The sequence below is a fragment of the Ammodytes marinus genome (assembly GCF_949987685.1).
Source record: "Ammodytes marinus genome assembly, chromosome: 23".
Lineage (NCBI taxonomy): Eukaryota > Metazoa > Chordata > Actinopteri > Uranoscopiformes > Ammodytidae > Ammodytes > Ammodytes marinus.
In genome coordinates, this window is record NC_137227.1 from 4,257,828 (window position 1) to 4,273,857 (window position 16,030).

General features: G+C 37.5%; 2 protein-coding genes across 2 annotated transcripts in view; both read right to left on the reverse strand.

The window, feature by feature from the left end:
* LOC307269408 (serine/threonine-protein kinase/endoribonuclease IRE1-like) overlaps positions 1 to 5,411 on the reverse strand; it is a 6,534-nt gene extending 1,123 nt beyond the window's left edge. Inside the window, exons 1-6 of the mRNA XM_080052372.1 lie at positions 5,327 to 5,411; positions 2,363 to 4,319; positions 2,064 to 2,227; positions 1,761 to 1,984; positions 1,386 to 1,515; positions 1,006 to 1,106 (exon numbers count right to left, since the gene is read on the reverse strand). Of these exons, the coding sequence (XP_079908498.1) occupies positions 1,006 to 1,106; positions 1,386 to 1,515; positions 1,761 to 1,984; positions 2,064 to 2,227; positions 2,363 to 3,476 (1,733 nt within the window). The 5' untranslated portion in view covers positions 3,477 to 4,319; positions 5,327 to 5,411. The remainder of the gene's footprint in view (positions 1 to 1,005; positions 1,107 to 1,385; positions 1,516 to 1,760; positions 1,985 to 2,063; positions 2,228 to 2,362; positions 4,320 to 5,326) is intronic.
* Positions 5,412 to 11,383: 5,972 nt separating this feature from the next.
* LOC307269427 (uncharacterized protein) lies at positions 11,384 to 13,510 on the reverse strand (the record flags this gene model as incomplete). Its single annotated transcript, XM_080052395.1, has 5 exons — positions 11,384 to 11,485; positions 11,765 to 11,894; positions 12,140 to 12,363; positions 12,443 to 12,606; positions 12,742 to 13,510. The coding sequence occupies 5 exons, from the start codon at positions 13,508 to 13,510 to the stop codon at positions 11,384 to 11,386; spliced, it is 1,389 nt and encodes a 462-aa protein (XP_079908521.1).
* Positions 13,511 to 16,030: the final 2,520 nt, after the last annotated feature.

Genomic DNA, 16,030 nt, shown 5'->3' on the forward strand with positions numbered 1-16,030 from the left:
GCTATCGTAATGAGCCGTTAGAACAGTTGGTACAGTCTAGTCAAGGCATAGCGCTATAATATTAACATAGTAAGCATTATTACAGACAACAAAACTTAAAATAACAATTATTTAACGTGTAATCAGCTTACATAGAGACTCTGTGAGGTGAAGATATATATCAGGGCATGATATCTCTGGCCAATGGGTCGGATCATTGCGCCAGCTTGATGCTGAGAGACTAAAAAGACATGGTTTTAGATTGATAGAATTAATCATTTCTAAGTGTCTTTAACGTTATCCAGCCTGCAGAGTTGTTGTAAAGGATCTTGACATTGTGTCGGTCGGTCAAATTTTAACTTATTTACCTCTGATCGTTTTCTTTTGGTGCTGTTTTGGACCGCAATTTTGCATTATAGTCAATGTCACGTTCGGTTTGTTTTCCCCCCAAAGGGGGCGTGGCCTGATTGCCAACCTGATGTATACAGCGCGGGGAATTCGAATCCGGATTGCAAACGCGCATAGAAGACGCATTGTTAAGGCCAGGTGTGAACAAGCATATTACATTTACATATAACGATCGGATTCCTCAGAACCACATATTAATGCCAGGTGGAAACAGGGTCTAAAGGTGGAGGGGATTACACACATACAAAGGAACCAATAAATCAGTAAATGAGTGGGAAAAACATTCAATAAATACTGTAATTAAAATAGTTTGGTTAATCATCAGTAATCCACAGACTAGGGATTGTGAAAATGTTAAAAAAAAACTCTTCTAAGCATCTTGTCCCACTTCTGACATATCCCCCATCACCCCAATACAATGAATGGGAAACAAATTATGTTTGTAGAGTTCTGGGGAATGAAAAAAAAATAAAATCAGAAATACATGTTTATATTTCCCTGTGATCACCTTTTCATTGCTTCCAGCAAAAGAACAGTGAGAGAAATAAGACGGAAAACATGAAGTTGATTGTGTGTATATTCTTGAAAATGTAAGACCCTTGATTAGCTTGAACTTACTAGTGCTCATGAAGAATCCGTATAAAGCGCAGAAGTCCCAGTGTGTTTTCAGGGTAGGGTTTCTTCTTGTCTTCTACCTTATTGACCACTTCTGATGGAAACTATAACATAAAAAATGTGTTCTTATTATAATAAAGGCATACTAAGCTATTTTAATCTATAAAGCTATAAAAAGGACACTTTTTGTAAAAATCAGAGCCAGAAGCTGCCAGAACGTCACAGATCTACATTTCACGGCCTGGCCACTCGCTCTGAGCATCAACTATTGTGGCGGTTAGTATAACCATAAACAAACGTTTGCCAAAGTATTCCTTTAAATTATTAAATATACTACAGAAATAGAAACTAGTGGTGTTCAAAAATTGTTACATTTCAATCACCTTCTTTTTCCACTCTTTGAAGGATCCTTTGGCATCATATTCTCCCAGCGAATCAATTAATTGCTGGTCAGCATTTCGACAGTTTTTCACCTCCTCCCTGTTTCCAGTCCTTCTCAAGTATTCTACCCTCCTGAAAAATAAAATTGTACGTTTAGGGTGCATGTTTGACAACAAAATAAACAACATAAACCTTTTTATTATATAGTGATTAAAAAATGTGGTGATGATATAGAGATGCTAGGTGGAATTGTTGTAGGAAAAAGAACGCAACGTTAGGTGAATCATTTTTTAATGAACTCCTTTTCGTTACTTTTAATAATTATAGCAAATCAGTTAAATTACTGAGACTTAATTGGCCATGATGAAAGTGATTACTTTTCACTTTTCCAGAAGAAGGGATGACTCAAGCATTCTTCCACTGTAGGTCTGTTCTTTGGTTCTTCATTGATCATCCACTCGATGAGATCTTTTGCCACCACATCTTCAACATGGTCCAGAGTGGACTTCCCTTTATGAATGTTGTACAAACAGTCATAGGATTCGTCGCCGAAAGGATGGTGTCCACCAGACAGGATATAATAGATCAGCATCCCTGCCACCTTAAAAATGAATAGAACATTTATAAGGAAGTATTTTTTACCAAATCATAAATGAAGTTTGTATAGCTTAATGACTGACCTGAATATCAGTGCTTCTCTTGTACCGTGTTTCATCTTTTTTCCCCAAAGTGTCTTTGGCCATCCAGCACTGTGTTCCTGCACTGCCTGTTCGACAGGTCATTTGGCCTTTGGGTAACAGTCTACTTATACCAAAATCAGCTAATCTTGCCCTTCCGTTAACATCTGCAGGACAAAGTAAATACAGACTCAGGAAACAAGATTATGTATTATAATTATGATTTCAAATATTTCTGTAATTTATTTGATTCATTTCAGAAGGTCAATTTCATTATTTCAGGATATTTTGACGTGTCTTACCAATCAGAACATTCTGTGGTTTGAGATCCCGGTGGAGAATTGGAGGGTCGTGACAGTGAAGAACCTTTAAACTGTCCAGAAGTTGATGGACAAAATTCTCAATCTCAATTCTCGTCAGACCACCATCATTGATTTTGAGATCAATGTATTCTTCCAATGTGTATTCACAAAGTTGAAGACCAAGATATCCAAAGTTCTCATCCTCTGCAGCATCAATATATCGTACAATAGATGGATGATCAAGCTCTGGGAGTCGTAGGATTCCTTCCTCATTCTTCAGAACTTGAAAGTTGGCGTTATTCATTTTCTTCAAAGCAACTTCAGTGCCATCGTCTCTCAGCCCCAAGAAGACTTCAGTACCATCACTTCCTCTCGCTATGCGGAAATCTTCATCATTCACATACATCATGCTCTTAATTCTGGTTACTTTACTTTCATCAGTGCTCAGAAGGTTCTCTAATTCTACTCTCCACCTCTTACTGATCTTTAGCCCTTTGTGTTTTATCGATGACACTGTGGTGTTGATGGGTGGTAATGGCTTAACGTTTGAAGTTGACTCAATATTAGGAACTGCTGTTGCATCCTTTTCAGCAGTGCAGACTTCGTCTCTTTGCTCTTCTTGTTTTTCTGACCTTTTCTTCTTTTTCTTCTTCTTCTTCTTCTTTTTCTTGGATCCAGGTCCAGCTGCACAGTCCACATGTTCCAATGTTGGTTTGCTGAAATGATTATCCAGTCGTCTGATCACTTCTTTCAGATCTTTTACCATTTGCATATCTGCAGATGTCAGTACGTCCTCGGGCACTGAAGTCATCCCAACTGATGTAAAGATTTCAGATGCATGTTCAAATGAAAGCATGTTTCCAAATATACCGTAAGTGAAGACTCTAATGCTAATCTCGTGTTTTTCTTGCACAAAAGGAGCAATTGTTTTGCCTAACTTCTCACTAAAGTTGCGGTCCCAGCCATCTGTGCCTTTTGTTTTCTGTGTTATCACATATAGTGTTTTCAGAACATCTTCACATCCAACAAGGCTCCCTTCTGAGCTAAGATGTTCCAGTAGACAGGGGATTATAGCTAGTGCTTGTTCATTTGGTATCTCTTCCACAGTGCACATAACTGCATTCAAACTTACAATTGTAAGATTGACACATTGCTTTGGGATGTTTGGAAAGCGACTGACTGCACCTGCAATGTAGGAGTTCAGATTTCCAGTGTCCTTTAGTCATTTGATACATCTCCGGGGGTATTCTTCTGCACCTTGCCCAGTTGCATTAAAAAGTGTTTCAATCATGGTCAGGTGAGTCTGAGGATTCTCCAACAGCATGTGACTGTCAAATGTTTGGAACACTTTTTCAGGTGGGTCCTTTTGCAAAGCAATTTCCATATCAAGGAAATATCTGGTTTTGGAGCATAATTCATGTCCCTTCGAAGCTAGGTGATTAATCATCTTGGTTATTTTTACATTGTGAGTACTATGTTCATGACTAGTGACAGGTAACACTGACATCGTTGCACCAGCAGAAATTAGCACTTTAAACACAGAATCCCTGTCATTGATGGCAGCAGTTTGCAGCGGTGTGAATGGCTGTAAATCTATTCCATCTGGATTAGCTTTTGCTTCAAGCAGTTTCTCCACAAAAACAACTGGTCTTTTGTTAATTGACACATAATGCAAAGGTGTCAAGAATGTGTTGGAGGCACAGTTTGGGTTTGCACCCTGCTGCAAAAGGAAAGTGAAAATATCTCTTCTATTATATACAACAGCAGCAATCAGTGGTGTTATGAAGTCCTTCAACTCAATGCATGGGTAAGCTTGATTAGTGTTGTCGTTGCTTAATATTTTCTTTAGCTCCTTGAGCTTGTTGTCAATTATACACTGTATTATAGGGTGTGTTTCTCTTGGGTTGACTGTCACTTGTAGCTGTTGGAGGAAATTCATTTCTTTGCTTCAGAGTACCTGAGAAAAAGACAACATTAGGATATTAATATTCCAAAATGTAGGATCCATTTTTAACTTTCGGCAAACAGAAAGCGATTTATTAGAATTTTAAGCATAATGTTTCATTGATTTTAAGTATTTTTTAAATGCTTCTAGAAGCTCAGAACAAACTCCTTTTAGCAACAGCAAAACCAAAGTGAAACACAGTGGATATGTACATTTATGTGATATTATTATTATTATTATTATTATTATTATTAATAATATTAATATTAATAATAATAATAATAATAATATTATCTCTCATGAAATAGCATTTTTCTACTCTTAAAATATAATCCAAAATCAATCAAAAACGGTATGTTGTATTTCTATTTGACACTCTGCTCACAGACAAAATATGTTTTCTCTGAGGAAAAATCTTCACAGGATTCTCAAACTGTCAGTGTGTCATGTCTACACAGGAAACTGACTGTTACAACATGTGGAGAAAAAGAGATAAGCTCCGCTCAGAGAAATATACCTGAGAGGTGCAGATTAGTAAAGAATGCAATGCTTGACATGCACGTATCCAGGACATCCTCATCCTCTACAACTAGAGTTAAATTTATCACCGGGGCTATGAAAAAAAATCACGGCCAAATAGGCTACAGGCACTTAAACATTTCATCAAACAACTTGAAGACTCTCCTATATTCATAATGTTTGCTGAGAAAAGTAGTTTAGACTTTTTAATGCACAAAGAGTGCCAGACCTTGAGGTCACTGACTTACAAGACAGTGAACTTCCTCATTGAGGTCTGAGGTCATAGGATAACTTTGAATAAGCAGAGCAATGAAATGTCTAAATACATTTTGGTCCTAGTAGGCGTACAAATATATCAGATAATACATAGGCTTTTGATATTATTTGTGTAAGTAAACATTCATTATAACCAAATAACTGTTATACCGCAATATGAATCAGCACACATATTTTACAAAAACATTGTAAGGTAATTGTTGGATTGTAAAAATTTTACTTACAGTGTTTACGTACGATGTTCTCTGTAGAAGCCTATGAATTATATCTAACTCAACATGGTGTGCTTCTTCTGTACTTCTGTCTGCCCTCTGAAACTCTGTTTCCTGCCTCTCCCATTTACAGTAAGTTAATACAGGTTGGAAAAGTCAGGAACAGACTTGTTGGCAGAGATGGGTTGGGCTTTCAAAGGGGACAACCCCCCTCACTCAAATGGTTTCAGGCTGATTTTCTTCCTGAAGTCTTTTTGAAAGTTATTATCTGACTGTCCAGTCTCCATTGTCCAAATTCGAGAAGATCTGAGTTGATAAAAATTTTGATATTCTCAGCTTAGTGCTAACACTTATTAACTTGAGCTCACTGGGATATGCTTCATGAGCAGCACTGAACTTTTGTGTCAGTTAAACCTTTCTAAATTGACGGCTGTATGCATATACTGTTCAGAGCTGAAAAAGTTAACCACCAACAATCAATTAAGGATAATACGATCTTTCTGTAGAAAAGATACAAATAGAGAAAAAGATCGGCCTTTCTATCAACAACACCAACATTATTTAAGTACATATTCGCTCAGTGTGGTGAAACTGAATCAAAACAGTGAAGTTGTGGCCTGTTAAACCAAAGTGCTGAAACGCTCCTTAGAACTGAGAATCGTTTGATCACTTAGTGGGTTCTTCATTATGGGTGACCTCTTTCACATTAAGTCTTTAAATATGTCGATATAAAAATAGTGTTTGTTACGGATCAAAATGTACAAAGGCAGTCAAATAAATTTCACTTTAAATTGTGTTGACCACAACAAAGTAATCAATTATTCTCAGAGGGGAGAAAAAACTAATATTGTCAATGCTATTACCCTAACGACTAATGAATGATAAAACACATCTTACAATCATACTTTTACATTTTTATTTTGATACTCAACTGATTATTTACAGTATATTTCAAGAGTAACATTCAATATGCTTAAAACAAAATCATATAAAAGAATCTGCATGTCATAAAGCTTGCATATTCCATCATGTTGTTGTTTTTAAAAGTTGCAATACCATTCACTTAATGAGTAGAAGCACTTGTAGACCTTTCTCCAGTTTTTGGGTTAATCTAAAAAGAATTTGGCAAACACCCTTTTTTTAAATAAAAACATGCTCTTGCAAGCTGCAGTAACATTTTATTTTAAAGTAAGTGCAAAGATCAGTTTAGACTTTAGTGAGACAAACAGGTAGTGGCAATGCAGCCTTTGTTTTATGTACATTTTGAAGCTTGTTAGTCAACTTTCAGTATTTTTAAAGAACAGAATGACAGACTGAAAAAGCCTCTCAACTTGAGTGGAAATATTTACACAAACATTTTGTTTCCTTTGTTTTTGGGCAAATAAATGACTTACTCTAATCAGATGTATTTCTTAGATTCCACTGACTCCTGCTGTGGGGACCTTTTTATACAGTAGTGTTAACCTAAAAATAAAGTTTAAATCATGTCAGTGGTCTTTTCTTCAAACTTGTAAGTAGGTTTCATTTCCCTGACATCACCTAAACACTGAATGGATAAAAAGAGCTTCTATCTGCTTTGCCACTTATAGTTCGTCTTAGATAAAAAGTTATCTACCGGTAAGTAGGGATTTTCCATTCATATCTTTTTCTAAAAAGGCATTAGCTATATCCAGTCCTGAATACATCTCTTCCTTTCTTACTTTACACAATATAATCTAAAGCACCTACAGTATCAACTACACTCTAAGTGCTGGGGTCCCCGTCAGGGTCTCAGGAAAATGACAGACAAGAACCCAGATGCAAGACACATGAACGGTTCAGGATCAGAAACACTTTTAATCGGATGCCAAAACCAGGTAGACAAATGATGCAGTAACAATACCGGAAGGAGCAGGCAAGGGGGAAGTCCAAAGTCCAGAATGCAGAGTAAAACACAAATAGGCAGGCAGGATCAATATGCAGGATAATGTCCGGAAGCTGGAGAGCTTGGTAAGGACACTATGATAGGACATCTAACAATCTGGCAATGACTGAAGGGAATGGGGTGGAATAAATACTGAGGGGCTGATTAGCTGATGGGGAGCAGGTGAGTGTGGTTAGGCCAGGTGAAAGTAATCAACAGGGAGTGCAGAGCAGGGGGGAGTGGCCGGGTCTGAAATGACAAGAGAGTAGAAAGTAAACCAGGAAAACAAACAGACATATGAAAACAAACTAAATACTGGCTGAAGTCGTGACAGTCCCAGCTATGATAATTAAAGGCTTGTGCTTTCAAGACATTCCCTGTATGAAAAAAAGGGTGTGATATTTTATCACGGCCAGACAGGGGCGCTGTGAACACAGAACCCCAGTGCTGATAAGGCAACATACTGTACGTTACCACAGGGTATGAAGTAAATGACAACCAAATCACGAAGACCCTTAGCAGTAAAAGGATCTTTCACTCAGGTCCTGGTATAAATGGTTGGGGTTATACCACCATTATCACAGGGAATAGTATACCTAAACTGTATACATCCAAGTATATCAAATTATAGTTCAACCCTTAAGGAATGTCAGCAGTTTGTAGAATTGTTTGATCACTTAGTGGGTAGTCTTTGTTGAATGGTAGTATATCTGAAAGTCTGAGAGGCCATGAACACTGATAATAGGACAAGGCCATTAGGAAATAGTCAAAACCTTGAGAAACAAAAATCATTCCAAACGCTAATCGGCCCAGCTCTGATTTGTGACAGAAGACTATAGGAATAAATATGTAAGTCCATCAAGTAGTTCAGTTCCAACCTTTAATGAAGAAAGACATCAGCAGTGGCACTGGATACTTTACCAGAAGGAGATTTTTTTAGTGATAGCCTTAAAAAAAAATAAAGTTAGACTTAGCCTACGCATATACATTTGGATGAGTCAGACCTGCAACATGCAGGGGATTGCAGATGTGTCTTTTTGCTACACAGTGTCCTTTGTCACATCCCCTTTTAAGGTCAGAGAGTTAAGGGCAGTATATGAGTACATATAAAATATTACAATTAAATACAATCAATTAATTGGCATCATACAACATCACACATTAATTTCTTCTTTACATCTCTCGCTCTCCCCCGTCCTGTATAGCTACAGTTCATTCACTTCCTGTCTACACAGACACAGGCCTCACTTATTTTTAGCTATGAGCTGCAACCTGCACCATAGAACACAGAGTGAACTCAAGTCAAACTCCATTCTATCTTTCAACAGCACATACAAAATACATAATGCATGTATCAATAAATGTTAAATAAATAAACATTAAAAATGTGAAAGAAAAAGATACCCAACTAAATAAACCACACGCTAGTTAAAAACAGCAGACAAAAATTAAAAACCATCACAAGCATTGAAAATGTTAAGACCTATGTCAAACCTCTATCTCTTTCTTTGTGGCTGTCTTCCAGGGCAGGACACACCATTAACCAGTGTCAACAGTTAACAGTCTAACCACCAAGCAGCATGCAGCTGCAGTTCATTCAAACTCAGTTGTGGCAGGACTCCTTTAAGTCAAAGTAAATACCCCCCCTATATTCATTAACGTCGACCAGCCTGGTGGACAATTGCTGTTGGCTCAGTAAAAGTGGGTTGGGATTCTTGAACTGGGCTTTGGATTTGCCCCTCCATTGGGAATGGCTTTTTCCCCACTCTGGAAAACATTGTTCCAAACATTTCCTTCAGGGGGATCTCTGAATTCCACCCTTTGCTGTTGGCAAATGTATAAACACATCCAAAGAGATCAGGAAACATCTCCGTCAGATTGATTTTGGCCAAGTCCTCAGCACTGCAAACAGAGAAATAAAACTGTATTACAAGATAATTCTTAAAAATCATCGATAGAATTCGACAATTTTGATGAGTTCAGTAGAAGAGGAAAAGACAAGAAGAAAGTGTTTCTTGTGAAGTAATACAATCATATGAAAAAGTTTGGGAACCCCTCTCAGTCGGCATTATAATTGACTCTGCTTTCACAAAAAAAATATAAAAGTGGTATGTCTTTAATTTACCAGGAACAGCTAAGTACTGGGATGTTTTCCAAACAAAGATTTTTTGAAAAGCAGTATTTGGTTGTATGAAATAAAATAAAATGTGAAAAACTGGCTGTGCAAAAATATGGGTACCCTTGTGGTTTTGTTGATTTTAATGCCTGTAACAGCATGTAAAACTGATGAATTTAAACACAAAATTGGTTAGATTATGTTGTTAAGCCTTGAACCTCATAGAAATGTCTGTTTAATCATGAGAAAATGTATTTTAGGTGCCTAAATGCAAGTTGCACTTCTCTTTGACTCTCTGCTGAAGTGAGACAGAATGGGATCATCACAACTGCTCCCAAAAGATCTTAAAAACAAAGATTATTCATTATCATGGTTTAGGGAAGGCTACAAGAAGCTTTCCCAAAGGTTTCAATTGTCAATTTCTACTGTAAGGAATGTTGTCAGGGAATGGAAGGACACAGGCACAGTTGCAGTTAAACCCAGGTCTAGCAGACCAAGAAAAGTACAAGAGCGGCATATGCGGCGGATTGTGAGAATGGTTGCACACAACCCACAGATCACCTCCAAAGACCTGCAAGAACATCTGGCTGCAGATTGTGTATCTGTACATGGTTCAACAATTCAGTGCAATTTGCACCAAAACATCTGTATGGCCGGGTGATGAGAAGGAAGCCCTTTCTGCGCCCACGCCACAGATACAGTTGCATGGAGTATGCAAAAGCTCATTTAGACAAGCCAGCTTCATATTGGAAGAAAATGCTTTGGACTGATGAGACAAAAATTAAGTTATTTGGTCTTTATAAAAAGCAGATGTTTTGGTGCAAATTGCGCTGAATTGTTGAACGATGTACAGATACACAATCTGCAGCCAGATGTTCTTGCAGGTCTTTGGAGGTGATCTGTGGGTTGTATGCAACCATTCTCACAATCCTCCACCTATGCCGCTCCTGTTTTTTTCTTGGTCTGCCATGCCTGGGTTTAACTGCCACTATGCCTGTGTCCTTCCATTTCCTGACAACGTTCCCTACAGTCGAAATTGACAATTGAAACCTTTGGGAAAGCTTCTTGTAGCCTTCCCCTAAACCATGACAATAAACAATCTTTGTTTTTCAGATCTTTTGGGAGCTGTTTTGATGATCCCATTCTGTCTCACTTCAGCAGAGAGTCAAAGAGAAGTGCAACTTGCATTTAGGCACCTAAAATACATTTTCTCATGATTAAACAGACATTTCTATGAGGTTCAAGGCTTAACAACATAATCCAACCAACTTTGTGTTTAAAGTCATCAGTTTTACATGCTGTTACAGGCATTAAAATCAACAAAACCACAAGGGTACCCATATTTTTGCACAGCCAGTTTTTCACATTTTATTTTATTTCATACAACCAAATACTGCTTTTCAAAAAATCTTTGTTTGGAAAACATCCCAGTACTTAGCTGTTCCTGGTAAATTAAAGACATACCACTTTTATATTTTTTTTGTGAAAGCAGAGTCAATTATAATGCTGGCTGAGAGGGGTTCCCAAACTTTTTCATATGACTGTATATATATTGTTTTTGTAGTAGCCTAAGTGGCAAAAGCATAACCAAAGTAATGTTAAAAAAGTAAAGGATCAGAACCAAGCAAAAACTGATATGTGTCAATGTGTATAAAGGTGGAGGGGATTACACACATACAAAGGAACCAATAAATCAGTAAATGAGTGGGAAAAACATTCAATAAATACTGTAATTAAAATAGTTTGGTTAATCATCAGTAATCCACAGACTAGGGATTGTGAAAATGTTAAAAAAAAAATCTTCTAAGCATCTTGTCCCACTTCTGACATATCCCCCATCACCCCAATACAATGAATGGGAAACAAATTATGTTTGTAGAGTTCTGGGGAATGAAAAAAAAATAAAATCAGAAATACATGTTTATATTTCCCTGTGATCACCTTTTCATTGCTTCCAGCAAAAGAACAGTGAGAGAAATAAGACGGAAAACATGAAGTTGATTGTGTGTATATTCTTGAAAATGTAAGACCCTTGATTAGCTTGAACTTACTAGTGCTCATGAAGAATCCGTATAAAGCGCAGAAGTCCCAGTGTGTTTTCAGGGTAGGGTTTCTTCTTGTCTTCTACCTTATTGACCACTTCTGATGGAAACTATAACATAAAAAATGTGTTCTTATTATAATAAAGGCATACTAAGCTATTTTAATCTATAAAGCTATAAAAAGGACACTTTTTGTAAAAATCAGAGCCAGAAGCTGCCAGAACGTCACAGATCTACATTTCACGGCCTGGCCACTCGCTCTGAGCATCAACTATTGTGGCGGTTAGTATAACCATAAACAAACGTTTGCCAAAGTATTCCTTTAAATTATTAAATATACTACAGAAATAGAAACTAGTGGTGTTCAAAAATTGTTACATTTCAATCACCTTCTTTTTCCACTCTTTGAAGGATCCTTTGGCATCATATTCTCCCAGCGAATCAATTAATTGCTGGTCAGCATTTCGACAGTTTTTCACCTCCTCCCTGTTTCCAGTCCTTCTCAAGTATTCTACCCTCCTGAAAAATAAAATTGTACGTTTAGGGTGCATGTTTGACAACAAAATAAACAACATAAACCTTTTTATTATATAGTGATTAAAAAATGTGGTGATGATATAGAGATGCTAGGTGGAATTGTTGTAGGAAAAAGAACGCAACGTTAGGTGAATCATTTTTTAATGAACTCCTTTTCGTTACTTTTAATAATTATAGCAAATCAGTTAAATTACTGAGACTTAATTGGCCATGATGAAAGTGATTACTTTTCACTTTTCCAGAAGAAGGGATGACTCAAGCATTCTTCCACTGTAGGTCTGTTCTTTGGTTCTTCATTGATCATCCACTCGATGAGATCTTTTGCCACCACATCTTCAACATGGTCCAGAGTGGACTTCCCTTTATGAATGTTGTACAAACAGTCATAGGATTCGTCGCCGAAAGGATGGTGTCCACCAGACAGGATATAATAGATCAGCATCCCTGCCACCTTAAAAATGAATAGAACATTTATAAGGAAGTATTTTTTACCAAATCATAAATGAAGTTTGTATAGCTTAATGACTGACCTGAATATCAGTGCTTCTCTTGTACCGTGTTTCATCTTTTTTCCCCAAAGTCTCTTTGGCCATCCAGCACTGTGTTCCTGCACTGCCTGTTCGACAGGTCGTTTGGCCTTTGGGTAACAGTCTACTTATACCAAAATCAGCTAATCTTGCCCTTCCGTTAACATCTGCAGGACAAAGTAAATACAGACTCAGGAAACAAGATTATGTATTATAATTATGATTTCAAATATTTCTGTAATTTATTTGATTCATTTCAGTAGGTGAATTTCATTATTTCAGGATATTTTGACGTGTCTTACCGATCAAAACATTCTGTGGTTTGAGATCCCGGTGGAGAATTGGAGGGTCGTGACAGTGAAGAACCCTTAAACTGTCCAGAAGTTGATGGACAAAATTCTCAATCTCAGTTCTCATCAGACCACCATCATTGATTTTGAGTTCAATGTATTCTTCCAATGTGTATTCACAAAGTTGAAGACCAAGATATCCAAAGTTCTCATCCTCTGCAGCATCAACATATCGTACAATAGATGGATGATCAAGCTCTGGGAGTCGTAGAATTCCTTCCTCATTCTTCAGAACTTGAAAGTTGGCGTTATTCATTTTCTTCAAAGCAACTTCAGTGCCATCGTCTCTCAGCCCCAAGAAGACTTCAGTACCATCACTTCCTCTCGCTATGCGGAATTCTGCATCATTCACATAAATCATGCTCTTAATTCTGGTTACTTTTCTTTCATCAGTGCTCAGAAGGTTCTCTAATTCGACTCTCCACCTCTTACTGATCTTTAGCCATTTGTGTTTTATCGATGACATTGTGGTTTTGATGGGTGGTAATGGCTTCACATTTGCGGTTGACTCCATAGTAGAATCTGCTGTTGCATCCTTTTCAGCAGTGCAGACTTTGCCTCTTTGCTCTTCTTGTTTTTCTGACCTTTTCTTCTTTTTCTTCTTCTTCTTCTTTTTCTTGGATCCAGGTCCGGCTGCAACGTCCTCATGTTCCAATGTTGGTTTGCTGAAATGATTATCCAGTCGTCTGATCACTTCTTTCAGATCTTTTAGCATTTGCATATCTGCCGATGTCAATACGTTCTCAGGTACTGAAGTGATCCCCACTGATGTAAAGATTTCAGATGCATGTGCAAATGAAAGCATGTTTCCAAATATACCATAAGTGATGATTCTAATGGTAATCTCGTGTTTTTCTTGAACAAAAGGAGCAACTGTTTTGCCTAACTTCTCAGTTAAGTTGCGATCCCAGACATCCGTGCCTTTCGTTTTCTGTGTTATCACATAAAGTGTTTGCAGAACATCTTGACATTCAACAAGGCTCCCTTCTGAGCAAAGCTGTTCCAGTAGACAGGGGATTATAGCTAGTGCTTGTTCATTTGGTATCTCTTCCACAGTGCACAGAACTGCATTCAAACTTTGAATTGCAAGGTTGACATATATCTTAGGGATGTTTGGAAAGCGACTGACTGCACCTGCAATGTAGGAGTTCAGATTTCCAGGATCCTTTAGCCATTTGATACTTCTCCGGCGGTATTCTTCTGTATCTCGCCCAGTCACATTAAAAAGTGTTTCAATCATGGTCAGGTGAGTCTGAGGATGCTCCAACAGCATGTGACTGTCAAATGTTTGGAACACTTTTTCAGGTGGGTCCCTTTGCACAGCAAATTCAATATCAAAAAAATATCTGATTTTGGAGCATAATTCATGTCCTTTTGAAGCTAAGTGATAAATCACTTTGGATATTTTTTGATTGTGTGTACTATGTCCGAGACTAGTGACAGGTAACAACGAGACCATTGCATCAGCAGACATTAGCACTTTAAAGACACAATCCCTGTCATAGATGACAGCAGTTTGCAGCGGTGTGAATGGCTGTACATCTATTCCATCTGGATTAGCTTTTGCTTCAAGCAGTTTCTCCACAAAAAAAACTGGTCTTTTGTGAATTGACACATAATGCAAAGGTGTGAAGAATGTGTTGGAGGCACAGTTTGGGTTTGCACCCTGCTGCAAAAGGAAAGTGAAAATATCTCTTCTATTATATACAACAGCAGCAATCAGTGGTGTTATGAAGTCATTCAACTCAATGCATGGGTGAGCCTGATTAGTGTTGTCGTTGTTTAAAAGTTTTTTTAGCTCCTTGAGCTTGTTGTCAATTATACACTGTATTATAGGGTGTGTTTCTCTTTCTGGGGTGACTGTCACTTTTACTTGTTGGACGAAATTCATTGCTTTGCTTCATACCTGAGAAAAAGAGAAATGTAGGTTATTAACATTCCAAATTGTTATATCCATTTAAAACGTTTGGCAAACAGGAAAGGATCATTTAGGGAATATGTGTTTCATTGTTTTTTAAAGTATTTTTTAATGCTTCAAGCTCTGACCAAACTCCTTTCACCAACAGCCACACCAAAGTGAAACACAGTGGATGTGTAAATCAACTTGTTTTTATTATCTAAAATATCATAACATGGCATTGTTCTACTCTTAAAATACAGTAGCCTATAATACAAAATCAATCAGAAACAGTATGTCATATTTCTATTTGGAACTCTGCACATAACAGACACAATACCTCAGAGGAAAAATCTTCACGTCTCTCAAACTGTGAAGTGTACCATGTTTACACACAATGGAAGTCGTGAATTTGATATCTGAGCATGTATTCTTTCTTGCCCCACCCTGTGCCCAAGTTATCTGGCTTTATGTAAATACAACCCTCTGAATTAATGTGTGCCAACAGAGCAGCAGCAGTCCATTGTGAACTTTATAACAGTAATACAATGGACTGTTACAACGTGGAGGAAAAGAGAGAACACCAAAGGTCTGTGCAGAGAAGTATAGGAGAGAGGTGCCGATGTGCATGGACATGGACGTATCCAGGACATCCTCTTCCGCTCAATACATACAGTTATGTACATCTAGAGTGAAATTTATCACCAGGGCTATGAAAAAATATGCACTGCCAAATGGACTACAGGCACCTAAGATTTCATCAAATAACTTGAAAACTTTCCTATATTCATTATGTTTGCTGAGCAAAGTGGCTGTGACTTTTTAATGCACACAGAGTGCCACACCTTGAGGTCACTGACCGATAAGACATGGAACTTCCTCATTGAAGTCTGAGGACTATAGTATAACTTTGAATAAGCAGAGCAGTGAAATGTCTATATACACGTTTTGCTCTTAGTAGGCATACAAATATATAAGATAATACATAGGCTATTGATATTATTTTCATTAAGTAGACATTCATTACATAACATTGTAAGGTAATAGTTGGATTGTAAGAAATGTACTTACGGTGTCCTCTGTAGTGGCCTATGAATGATATCTAACTCAACATGGTGTGCTTCTTTTGTGCATCTATCCGCTCCTCCCATTAACAGTAAGTAAGAACAGTTTGGACGAGTCTGTAACAGACTTGTTGGCAGAGAGGGTTGGGCTTCCAAAGGAGACAACACCTTTCACTCATATTGTTTTAGGCTGATTTTCTTCCTGAAGTCTTTTTGAAAGTTATTATCTGACTGTCCAGTCGCCATTGTCTAAATTTGAGAAGATCTGAGATGATAAAAA